This window comes from Myiozetetes cayanensis, unplaced genomic scaffold (genome assembly GCF_022539395.1).
Source record: "Myiozetetes cayanensis isolate MyiCay16 unplaced genomic scaffold, myiCay2020 scf5-8, whole genome shotgun sequence".
In the NCBI taxonomy this organism is placed as follows: Eukaryota; Metazoa; Chordata; class Aves; order Passeriformes; family Tyrannidae; genus Myiozetetes; species Myiozetetes cayanensis.
This window is the reverse complement of record NW_026087742.1, coordinates 82,136,185-82,149,708: the sequence shown is the minus strand read 5'-3', so window position 1 is coordinate 82,149,708 and position 13,524 is coordinate 82,136,185. Positions and strand designations below refer to the sequence as shown.

At 38.4% G+C, this 13,524-nt stretch overlaps 1 protein-coding gene across 2 annotated transcripts in view; it reads right to left on the bottom strand.

Annotated features, from left to right (window-relative positions):
- DHRSX (dehydrogenase/reductase X-linked) overlaps positions 1 to 13,524 on the bottom strand; it is a 204,402-nt gene that overhangs the window by 106,642 nt on the left and 84,236 nt on the right. For both annotated transcript variants that reach the window (XM_050331355.1, XM_050331354.1), the window contains one exon: positions 6,484 to 6,552. In XM_050331355.1, coding sequence (XP_050187312.1) covers positions 6,484 to 6,552 — 69 coding nt within the window. The remainder of the gene's footprint in view (positions 1 to 6,483; positions 6,553 to 13,524) is intronic.

The window sequence follows — 13,524 nt, the reverse complement described above, 5'->3', positions numbered from 1 at the left end:
GGAAATAGCTCACGCAACCTGCCTGCAAATGCTGCTTGAGACGGAAAAAATAATGGCCTATTAAGTGAGGTATCAAACCCAGGAGCACCTTTTTCCAGTCACTGCTCAACATCATGGCTCTACAGGTCCATACAAGAGGATCAAAATCCTGTAAAAGGGTGAAATGGAAGCTTTTTTACCAGCCTTGAAGAAGCAATTTCATTTTGAAACTCCCTTTCTCCAGATTGCCTTCAGTAGGGCAGCACAATCAGCAAAATCCTAACCTCAGAGCTTCAGTCCCATTAGTCACACAAAGCTTCGGTGATTTACAGTCAGAAAATCATTTCAAGACATCTGATGGGACTTTGTTATTCTGCCTGCAGCTACACCTGTGCACTTCTTAGTTTCTAAGTTTCAATTAGATATAATTTAAATATGAGAAAATCATGATTCCTGATGGCAGAGCCTGTTAATGAAATGTGTTTCACATTTCCAATGGAAATGGGAATTTAGGAAACCAGCAGGCAGAGCCTGTGCCTGCATTATGAATATATTTTATATTTGAAAGACTTTATCTCCACCTCACTATCCAGATCTGCAACTCATCGTTAGCTGTGTGAACCACATTCCTATTCCTCTTAATTTCTGATTTGTCACACTGCTAACATGATAACTCAATTTCTAAGGTGTTTGAAGAAACCCAGAAAAAAATAGAGGTTCTCCATTGTTTTATATGTAAGTAAAAACTGTGGGGAAAAATTTTGTATTGTGTTGTACTGCAAGTCAAAAGGAGAACAAAAAAAGACTTACGCAAAGAGACTTAATGAATTTAATCATGTTTTTGCCTCAAAGTATTTTGTAAAACAAACAGAAAAGCAGGACAAGTGATTCAGAAACTTTTCACCTCAATGATTTTATCAGAGGGCTTTGGAGACATCTTAATCTTCCCTGCTTAATATGGAGCAAAAAGTCTCTAGCTTTACTGAATAAGGGACATAAGTGCTATGAGCACAGAGAAATTGCATTAGCCCTGCATTACTTTCTTGGACTCTAGCAAAGGGTCTTCCACTCCTTGTGAATGTGGAGGGTCCGGTCACAAACTGATATTAAGTTTATTAAGTAAATATTTTCATTTGGCTTGAATATATTTGATATAACCTTAGATGAGGCTATGGAAGGGAAGGAAAAAAAAATCTTAATGTTTAGGCAAGGCTCTTACATCTGTCATCCAGTGACAAAGCAGAAAAACTCTGTAGTTGCACACAGGGTCCTGCAAAGTGGCATACTGTCAGACTGAGACTTCTTTACTCCTCATTCACATCACCACTCTGTCTTTTAAGATGTCTTCACGAGCCTGGCATTCAGCTGCACAACTCTGAGGACAGTCCTTGACCTGCCAAAGCTAAGTACTGGAGATAATGCACCAGCATGAAAAAGGAAACCGTGTAGATGGAAACTGCGCTGTTATTGCTAGGAAACTCTTTAAACCAATCCTGCTGGTCTTTCAGCATCAGCAGTGGTACAGAAAGGATATTCCAACAGCAGGCTGTGGTAGAAAGGACATTATGTCTAGCCACAATCCCAGGATGTTAAACTTTTACAGCTCAAAGCTACACCATGAAAAGTAAATCTGACACAAGCAAGCACAAACTCAAGCATGCTTATGCACACTTACAGAAGATATGTCTCAGCAAATACTTTATACTATTTTTGACTGGTTGGATGACCACTTCCATAATGATGTTTTTGACATGCCATGTCAAAGAAAAAGTCCTGGGTGACACTTTTGCACGTATTAACAAGGCATCAGTCTTTGCTGAACTGGCTTATGCAGCTCTGGTTCACGTGTTGGGAATACCACCAACAAATCTAAAAGTTTGGGAATTTGGGAACTTTCAGCAGCTGAACTTTCCCCCAGCAGCCTGCAGGGAAAGCTAGTCTGGTAGAGAGTGGAAAAAGGTGGACTGCTCTGTTAAAAATGGTGCCCAACATACAGCAAGCATTGGTGGAGAAACCACCTAGGAGCTATTCTGTAATTACACTTGGTACGTAGCGGCTAGATTAGTCCTTCTTCTGTCAGGTAAATTCTTCAATCTCAGATCTCTAAAAACAAGGAGAACCTACTTGCTTGTTATCAGGTTATGCTGCAAAAGGGAGCAAGAGACCTTGTCATCTCCTTATTCCCTGGCTGAGCCACATGTAGCACAAATATCCCAAGCTACAGCTCTGGGAAAAAGCCAGGCTTGTTAAATGCATGCGAATTGCTTTTAAGGCAATTCATCCTACCGCTTGGCCCACGCTGTCTTGATGTGGGTAAGACTGTAAATGACACAATTTGGTTGCCATCATGCTAACCTCTGCATTCCTCTGACTCTAAAGGGAGAACATCTCTTCTTCATTTCTCACCTGACTTCAAATGGAAGTCTCATGAATGCCATGGATTTAGTGCGTAGTTTTATAATTGTGGTTTTATTTGAACTACCACAAAAATGTTGGGTGAGATTAAACTCAGGCTTCTCCTTTTGAAGAGGTCTACGCTTAATATGACTTTTACACCCTCTTTTCTCACTAACTTTTAATTTTTTTCTCCTTTGAGTCTAGTTTCAACTCCAGCTCCTACACTGCAGTTGTGAGAGCCTTCCACTGGTACTGTGCTAAGTGATACTTATGCATAAAGTTTTTCTAATTGCTGATTCCATTGGCATTCATATACCTATGTTGGAATGAACTAAGCCTTCATTCATGTTTATATATTAGTTTCCAACATTTGTATGTTTGTAATCATCAGGCTACAACCAGCTTTCATTTGCAGAGACATAAACTGAGGCTGAGTCAGGAGATATGCTCTATTATGTAAATGGAAAGATTCTTCTCCAGTATCGAGAGCTGAGTTTATCACAGAAATCTCCCCTTTCTGCAGCTCAATGAAGTTTGTTCACAGCTGGTAACTTTGGTTATGACTACACTGACAAGCGGTTTGGATCAATAGCAGCCCATGTCGAGAGCTCATTTTGTGCTGGGGATCCGACACAGGCACTGCTACAGGTTGATGGAATGCTTAGTTCAGCTAAGTTTTAACTTTGCCCCCACGCACTAATGCTCTGCTACTGCTGCAGCTCTCGTCCCAGGTTAGTTCCATCCAAAGGGAATCCAGGCCAGGAGCTGCAGTGCCCTTCCTGATGTGAACCTCTGCTCAGAAAATGGGCAACAGCTGAGGGTTGCCTAAAAAGCACTCTCCTGATCTAACTAAGGAACCCACTAACAAAGACACACCCTATGTGCAAATTAGAGAGACTTATCCAATTAGAATATCTCTGTGGCAATCCCTAGCCATCAACGATTTTCCCAGCCATATAATTGCTACTATTAACAACACAAGTTCTCAATTTAACAAATGGAAGCAAGATAAATGCCAACTTCATCCTGGCTTCTTCCAGCTTTATGATTCAGAGTGTGGTAATCTGTTGCCCTTGGTCTTTTGGAAATAGTGCCCATATGAGAATTTTAATAACAATGCAGCACTGCTTCTGGTCTGCTCCGGATATCCAAGGGCTTTGATTTCTTTATCATGGAGGAGAATCTGATGGTCAAGCTAACTGGGTCTATCGTGCCCCAAGGACCTGTAGCTTATTCACCTCCACTCACCAGCCTGTGTACTTCCTCACTGTTTACGCTTAGCAATAGATTACTCAGCACAGAGACCTAAAATCAAGGAGGACACTTAAACAGTCTGGAATCAGCAGGGAGAGGAACCAAGGAGGTTTCTGGTATAGCACCATGGGAGAGGATAGGTGGTAGGAAGAGGTGATATGATATATTGCTTAGATTTTCTGTGTCCTTCAGCATCACTGCCTTGTAGGTGAATGGCCACAACTGCTTTCCTCTCCAACAAGCTACCATTTTTTGGCATTGATTCTGATTTCAATGTCTCCAGTATGGGAAACCAGACTTCCTGCCTGCCTGTATTCAGAAACTTTGTTAGTCCTTTTCTCAGGTCTTGCCATGCTTCTACAAAAAAAACCAAAACAACAACAACAACAACAAAATACACCAAAAAAACCAAACATCCCCAGTGTGCATGGCCTTTTTATTACTATCCTTTATCCTTCTCTGAAACTGTTAGAAAATTATTGCTTATAAGCTGCTTCATAGGAATTACTTATGCACATGCTTTGAATCTCACTTGTCCCTGAAGTAAGTGTTGATTATGTCAAGTAAAATTACTTACCCACAGATATCAGACAGAGTCCCAGACAGACAGTGGGCCAAGACATAGAAGGATGATAGTGGTTTAAAAGCACTATAATTACTTGCATTCAATAAGCCTGGCATTTTCCCAGAGCTGTCTCTGGGGATGTTTGTGCTATGTATGGCTCAGCCAGGCAACAAGGAGAGGACAAGGTCTCTTGCTCCCTTCTGCTGTCTAACCTGCTTAAAAGCAGGAAGATTTTCATTGTTCTTAGAGATCTGAGATCTGGATAACAAACTGAAAGCATCCCCTCCTGTTTTTTGTCCATAATAAAAAGACAGCTACATTGTCCCAATTCTTGACCATGCTGGCTGCCCAGCAATACTGTTTTGAGTAGCTCTCCTTCAAGAGTCTGATATTCCAGATGGAAACAGTTTCTGTAAAGCAGTGTCATCACATGGGCCATGAAAAAAAGCTCAAAAAAAAGTGGGGGAAAAGGATCAAGATAACTGATAACGTTCTTTTGCAGTGATTAAACAGATCTTGAACTGTAGCTTTTGAAAAGGTAATATGTTTGCACAGCTCAGTCTTGATCACGGTATCTGAAAACACATCCTACTACTAAGCAAAGTGCAAATTCATTGATAAACAGTAAAACAGGAGTGGCACTCAGTTTCACAGAAGTCTTTTGTACCGTATATTGCACTTGTAAATACAAATTTCTCTCAATCAGTGAGAAATTCTGAAAAGGCAGCACTCTTCCAGGGATTTTTTAAGCCAAATCTACCAGAACCTGAGGTTACTAAAACAGCAGTGGTAATAATTACAATGAGGAACTTCAGTAGACTTCAGGTATACTTTCAGCTTCCTCAAACTGCCATCTGTAACTTAACAGTTTATAACTGAGGGCTATAGCTGACTTTAGTCAGAAAAATCAAGAAAGATTAGGGTGCTAGAAAAGCCTGCGATCGCACAGATGTGAGAAAATAAGACAGACTTTGGTTTACTTGGCTTCATGCAAGTCACGTGATGTAATTAATTCCAACTCGTTTTGGTCTCTGTACAGAAACTTCCAGCAAAATATTTTAATGATGTAATAATTACCTTTTTCCTTTCATGATCCTTCTAACTATGCCTTAATTTATGATGCCTTTAACTAGCATACATGTATCCTGGGGCTATGATGGATGCACATTTATATAAGCCAAAAGATAAATCTTAATGAAAGGGGGTTTTAACACAATAATTAACATGTATTTTGATCATCATAACAGTAATTATTAGAGGCACAAAAATAAAATCAGATCTCAGAAGAAGCCATGAAGATCCTAAATAGGGTGGACTAGCAACACTGCCCTATTATTTTGCCAAGAAATGATACATCAAAGTAGCAGTAGTGAATCATCACACACTACTGGGAACTACACACAGTGAAACCATGACACAAAAATATGAGAGGCACTAACCTCCACCATACATTGCAAAATATCATCTCGCAGCAGATAGTGTGCAACATGCCTTTTCTCATATTTATTAACCTATGCTCTCCTTATGCCTCCACAAATGTGATAGATCATCAGATAAAGAAAACAAAGGAAGAACCACAAAAGCATAGGAATTTCAGCTTGATATGAAAGGTCCATTTATTTTTAAGAAAGCGTTTTTCCTCTGTGAAGGATTATAAACTCTCAACATGTGTCAAATAAGCCAATCGAGCAGACTTGCTCTTTACAAACCTATTACCTCCTAAAACCCCACTTTTTAGTGGGATTATTTATACACATAATGGGAGGAAAACCAGCAATGTAAAGAGCATACATCCTCTTCCCTGCTGTTATCCTCCCCTTAGCAAATATTTCTAGCACTCAGAATTTTTGCTCAGCTATGAAATCATTTTTCCCATAGACACGCGCAGGCAGACTGTAACTTGCAGGCAGCCCTTTTGCAATGACAAACAGTAAAGAAGTCAAACAAAGCTGAAAACATTTTTTAAAGAATATCCTGTTCATTTTACCCCTGAGCCAGATTTACTTTAGGAGTTAGATTCATAGAGTCAAAGAATAGGTTGGGTAGGAAGGGACTTAAAAACCATCTGCTGCCGTTGGTAGGGACACCTTCCACTAGACCAGGTTGCCCAGAGCCACATCCAGCCTTACACTGAACAGTTCCAGGGATAGGGCATCCACAGCTTCTCTGGGCAAGCCATTCCAGTGCCCCAAATAAAAAAAGTTTAACAGTACACATGGGGACCTCATTTAAAAGAAGATAAAGAGGGAAATAAAGAGTTTCTTAAAGAAAAGGATATAGTATGGTACCTTTTCCAGCCAAAGTTTCTTCTTTTATTTTCCTCACCGCTTTTTGACCCTCACTTTCACTGTTTCCAGCTGTGAAAATACAGAAAATAGAAAATTAGTAATGCAATCAACTTAAGAGTGTGAATATAAGCATGCCACTGCGAAGTGCTAACCACAGCGTAAAACCAGCACGAAGTTTTAGGTGAAAAGGTGTGCTTTATTACTGTCAGGCAGCAGAGGTTTTCAAAGAGGGCTATACAAATGCTCCGCTGTTCACATGAATTCTGCCTGTTTATCTCATTTATTCATATAAAATAGGACCATCTGCTGGCGGGACCAGCAGATTTGAGATGTAAGTCTCTGAGCCAAGTGAATTGTATCACATCCAAATTCTACAAAAGCTTCACTGTAGGTTAGAGCAGACATCCTCTTGCTCTTCTTTAAAAAATGAAGAAGTTTTACTGGGATTAAGCATCAAATAATGTTTTCTGTGCCATTAAGCTTAAGTGGGCAGTTCATAATTGTCTGACATTTGTTTGGCAATTTTTTGTAATATGAAAAAAAAACCAAGAGCAAACAAAATATTATGCTTGGTAATACAAGCTCAATTTTTTAAGTTTAGCATTCAATTTATCCATTAACAAATATTTTCCATAACAAGAATCATCAAAATACCTATTTTTTATTATATAAATTGGATAAAACACTGATATATCTTATGAACTTCATGAAGTTGCCTCCTTTTCTGATTACATCAACTTCTGCCTTAGCTTCTATGCTTTTTTCTCTTGTGCCGCTGTACAAGTGTCCTGTCCTCTCTGTCACAGGGTCACAGAGTAAGATGAAGTTGAAAGGGCCCTCAGGAGGTCATCTGGTTCAACCTCTTGCTCACATTAGCTGGTACATGCTTGTATTTACCCTAAGATGTTAGAACATACTTTACAGTGCTATTAAACTGGTTCATGTCATCTCATAGAGAACGTGTTACAAAAGTGGGAGTAAACCCTTTGAGACAGAGCATGTGTCATCCATTGCTTGCACTAGCTGAAGGCTCAGAGCGCTGAATGGGGATTTTAGGGAACACCCAACCACTTTGAGGAGCTAATGCACCCTTTTGGAGGATGGAGTTTTAGCTCTGCTCCTGCAGTAAAAAACAAGGATTTGAAACACATCTCTTTTTTTTTTTTCATAATAGACAAGAAAACTCAACATTTACATAAATTTAGCCAAAATTAATACATTTAGCATTCCAGATACTGGAAGAGAAAATAATTCTCACATAAAATCTAGAGTCGTACAGGTCTACAACTGTTCTCTATAAGTGCCATTAACTGTGGCATCATATTACTCAGACTGATCAAGAAGGAAAGACAGAAAGAAAAAAACAAAGCAGATATTTGTAGTATTTTCTTCTTGCTGTTTTTTTCCCTTTAAAACCATCCAGCCTTGTACCGAAGAACAAAATTCAGTTTGATGTTAATTTCCAGATATAGATGCAGCATCAACAGACAAACCCTCCAGTGAAATTGCTATTTCTGGGGAAATCTGTGCACAGGCTTTATGGGCAAGAGATCAATTTTCCTCACTGTTCCACCTCAAGTGAGGTACTAGAGTAGTATTTCAGTGTTTTATTATGCTGGATAGAGCTATACTAGAGATAAAAATACTTTTGTATCAATTCTGTGAAGGTTTTATTTGATTCCTCTTTCATTCAGCACCCCTCATGCAGAGATCAAGCTTATTAAAGCCTCTAGTGTCTTTATTTAACTCTCAGTATGTTCACTTAATTTGTTCTTTTAAAAGAGCTTGTGTTCACAACAAATTTTAATTTGCTTTATTTTCCTGTTATATAAATGGTTATTCATTAAAGCTCAGCGTCTTCCAAATCAGCTTATTTTATTCATATTTGCATATTTTTCACTCTAGACCACTGGGAGAAAAAATTTTTTTGCTAAACAGTCACTTCAGATGTCTGTTTCCAGCCTGATTCAACAGAGAGTTTGAAAAACAGATACTGGAGGCTGGAGTATCACCAAATTGAAACAGCCTCAGTGAAAACTGCCACTTAATTAGAGGCTTTTGAAACCCTTCTTTCAAATAAAATCATTTAAGAAAGAATAAAGACACTGTACAAATGACCAAAATGCTCACAAAAAGTTCAAAGACACATACACCATAAAACTGGGAGGGCAATCTATGCTTCTGAGTTAGGTTAAGGAGATCAGCAACCCCTTGCCGCAGATGGGTGGGAGAGGAACATTTCACTGTCACACTGTTCCCTTCTAGCACGTCCTTCTGGGATCCTCTATGCAAAGCGAGTGGTAGGCGTGAAAAAGATCAACCTCCTTTTAAGTACTAAATTAATTATTAACATTTTTTTAAAAAAAGTAAGTCACCAAGCTACCACAAACAGCTTCAGGGTGGGAAAAGTCAAAACTAATTTGTGTCCTCGTGATAAAGTTGGGTCACTAAAAGCACAATCTTCCAGTGCACTGAACAGGTGTACAGCACCCTAAACAAAGGAGGAGGATGGTTTACTATATAAGGATCAAATTCTCACCACTGTCACCTGGATTAGATCCTCAGTAGCATATCTGTAGTGATTCTTTAAAAAACTTTGTGATATACAAAATAATCCTCTGTCTGAACTTTTTTTGAGTGAGTCACCATAATTTTCATATGGTCCACATACCAGAATTTATCCATTTTAAGCAGTAAAGTGTCTGTAGCATAAGATCTGCCTACTCTGAATTCAAGTGGTTTGTAGGAAAGGGTAAGAAAAGGAAGACAGATCATGTTTTTTATGCAGTGAGGGAATCTTAGAAAAAGCTTTGAGAAAAAGGCATTCACTGTTTTGGGAGCCTAGATCATCAAAGTACCCAAAACCGTAAAAATCTTTCCTTTCATGCTAATTTAAAGTGTCTTTTGGGAGCTCAAAATAGATAGTTGTCTCAATAACTGTTTATGCAAGCTGTTAAGAGCCCTATCTGATGTTTTTCTTCCCCTTAGTCCCCACAGAATAGTGAAAAATTTAGGTGATACCAATTCAGTAACAATGCTTACTACAATCAATTCTGAAAATAAAATTAATAACATAAAAATAAATTTATTTTAAATGGATGCACCCTTATAAAATCAGATGTAATTTCAGTGACTTAAAAAGTTCTAATTCTCAGTAAAATACTGAAACTTGTGCTGGGAAAAAAAAAAGGTAAATATATTTAAATACAGCTTTTAGTCAAAAAAATTTACTCTTCTCTTCAACTTTCACTTATACAAACACCACAAGTCAAAGCACATTGACATAAAGCCACCAGCCAAGTACATAGAAAAATTCTTATCAGCAGCAATAGGCTTTGGATCTTATCCTAAATGTCAGGCTCTGTCATCTTAATCGCTTAAGTAGATCCTAACTCTGAAAGTTATTTCAGAGATTTCAACAGAATTATCACAGAGATTACTAAGTCTCAATAAGACTGGAGAAAGCACAGCCCATAGAAACCCAGCATGAGCTAAAAACACTTACAGTACAGCTAGTTAAAGGGTTTTGATACATCTATATTTATTCTTTATATAATATTTTTAATTTCTTTGAATGTGAATATTTCTCCAAAAGACTAATTGCTACTCACACCCTGAATTTATGTACAAAATTGATCCTGATAAAAAAAAAAAAAAAAGTAAGATTCTTTCCAACTGGTGTTTTGCAAAACTAGGAATTTGAAATATTGATGTTTCAAGGGAATGTACTGCAGGGCATTATAAAGAAATTTAAAATAGTCTATGATGAACGATAATGCCTGTAAAGCCTACAGTTGCCTGGAGAGAATAAACCCACAAATTTAAGAAGCCCTTCCTTTCCTAAGCTGTCAGGGGAAATATTTCCTGACTTTCAGCAAGATAGCAAAAAACAAAGACAAATAAAAACGTTTTGAGATGAACACTGAGAAGATGCAAACCAACCAGCATGTGGTGGTCCAGAGAAAGACCCGACTCCTCCCGCTTGGAGCCTGAGAGCTGCCCTGTGCACCAAGGCACCCCTCAGCCTGCTAAACCCACTGCAGTGACCACAGGAGGGGAAGCAGGGGTGAGCCTCCCAGCTCTTCCACACACCCCAGCCGCTGGCAAGTGCAACCCCCTCATTCACCAGTGCCTGGGGAATGTGAGACAAACACTCATCCCCTGACTTATGTAGCCATAAGTACATATCAGTTAATCCCCCAAAACAAGGAGTAATTTTACAGGGTTTGTGGTATGCCCCATGGCCCTCTCCTCTCCCCACTGTTGACTTAAGTAATCAAAATTTAGAAGTGGTGCCCATAAACTCTAATGTATATGTGCATTACCAGGAAAAGCTTGGTGGTACAATAATAAATTCTGGATAAGTGTATACCGTCTCATTGAGGAGATGCAAAGGGTGATGGTTAGGTGCCTTTGTGCTACAGAATATAAAAAAAAGTTTCCAAATGAAAATTTTAATTAAGGTGCCTCAGAGTAGCATAATCCTCATGATGATCGAAGGGGAGTTGATTTCATTGGAGCGTGAGCCGGAAGACAGGGCTTGTGAGGGCACCCAACGCCTCAAGAGAAAAACAAAATTCTATCAGCTGGTGTTAGGAAGATTAAAATTTTATGAGTGTGCATAACAAATAGCACATGCCTAAAAGAAAGGACCCAAAAAACCTCTGAGGACGAGAAATTTGAACTTGGTACAATATGAACAGGTTTTTAAAGGAATTTATAGCATCTTCAATAAAAAGGAATGCAGATCTTGTGTCTCACCTGTAAAATGTTTAAGGCATGAATTTCAATAAAGCTAGGTATAAGGATGTGGCCAGGTATAAAAAAAAAAATTTAAGAAAATGATACAAAGCTTCCTTATGTCTAGATACCACACATCTTTTGTTATCCAGTTCATCATGCAGCAGTCACGATTAAATACATGCCTTTTTGATATGGAAGGTAAAAATATTGTTGTGAGTGTTCCTTTGAGAAAAGAATTAAAACTGAGCAAGGGAGGTCAGTTTGCAAAGAGAAAAGAAATCCTCATCCTTACCCTAGGTTTCTGCAACCCATCTGTTCCAACAAGAAGTTAAGAATGACCCTGTTTATCAAACCAAAAGTAAACTTAAACAAGTGCCTTGTGTCCAACAATGATCCCTAGCAGGTGCTTAAGGAAGAGGAATAAGTGAGAGCATTAAGTCTAGGAGTGGTATTTTCCAACACATCCTCCCAGAAGCAAGAAGTTTCAGAGATTTCCTGACTCAAAGATTGCACACAGTCTCTCAATGAACCTAAATGTGCTTTCAATTCATTCAAGCGCTTGGCTGGCACAGGGTTCTGGGACAACAGGCTCTGTGATTTCATGACAGACTTAATTATATTCAAAAGGTTGTACTTCAGTAGTTTGTTTGTTGTTGGGGGTTTTTTATTTTGTTGGATGTTGTGCACAATAAGACAGGGAATGACATCTTTTTGTTTATACTCTATACCATTCATAATTGTATGATATTACACCTCAGTCATCTGTTGTGAAGAAGAGGAACTTTTGTTCTGTGCCCCACCTTGTACAAAGCTATCCCATACTCCTCACCATCACTCTTTAGGGTTTTTTTCCAGTTCAACCAGAGTTCTTTTGAGTATGCACAACAGGATGAACCAATGGTTTCTACAAAAGAAGAGGGACGCTTCCTCTCCCGTTTTCATCTTCTTTCCTGCTAAGCAATACAATTTTATTTGCCTTTATGACTGTCATTAAATGTCAATGAGGTTATGCAGAGAGCTTTCAACAGTAAATCACAATATTTATTTAACTTTTTGAGTGTTGTAGTTAATTTAAACCCCATTCTTGTAAATACACAGGTGTGGCTGTTTTTCCTCATATGCAGTATTTGCATTTACTAATACTCTGTATTTATCCTTCCCTTCATAACCTGGTCATTCACTATGGGCAGATTATTCCTCATTCTTCACAGCAGTAAAGATTTCATAACATCATCCAGTTCCACCTCTGCTACAACTGGTGGCTCAGCACCATGTCGAGTTCAAGTCTTGAGTATTTCCAGGGACAGAGACTCCACAACCTCTTCAAGCGGCCTGTGTCAGTGTTCAACCACTCTCAACACAAAAAAAAAAAAAAAAAGTGCTTTTTTTCCCCTTTAAGTATTTATGCACATGGCAAAGGTCTCCCAGACCCTTCTCTCCTCTTCAGGCTGAATACAGGTCTCTCAGCCTCTCCTTCTATGTCAGAAGCTCAAATCTCTTAATTATAAACAGTCACATTCTTTTGACTATCCTAAACACATTTACACAAAATGCATAATTTCACTGTTTACCCTGTATTCTGTATCTATCTTTTATAAATTTGCTGAACATATGTCTATGGGGCCAGGAGTATCTTTGCTCCAGTCTAAAGCTGACAAACAATTCCTCAATATTGTTTTTTGTCTCCTACTCCATTACTAATCTACAAGAGATCTTTCTCTCATCTCGAGACGAGCCAGCCACTTCAAAATCTTTTGGCTTGAACTTTACCAAAAGTTTTTCAAAGCCAAGATTAAATTCATTCACACAGTTGTTGAATACTTCAAAGCATTTAAAAAGTGTTTAATGAATAAATTAAGCAAATGTCTAGAAAAATGCACTAACTCTTCCAAAATTCATCAGTACATAATTAAATCTTCATTTTTTTAAGTTCCTGACTTTTTTTTTTCAATAAAAAAGCAAAATCATTGGACTATGTACAACATCCTTCCCAAAACTGCACAACACTCATATTTGCCCACCCTAGACTTCTCCTATTCCCAGGATGATTTAAGGTCCTATGCAGCAGATACTAGTCCAGAAATACTTTTATGCTTCTGAGGGATTTTGGTTTTAATTTACAGTGGCTTGTTTTAGACTGTTTTAACTTCTTTTCTGATGAATAGTATGGTATTTATACTGAGTTCGTAATAATCTCCATACTATTCATAAGCAGTCTATCTTTTCAACTGCTTATTTTACATGCTTCTTCAGAGACACTGAAGAGATTGAAGACTTCAAGCCTATTTCGTTGCTCCT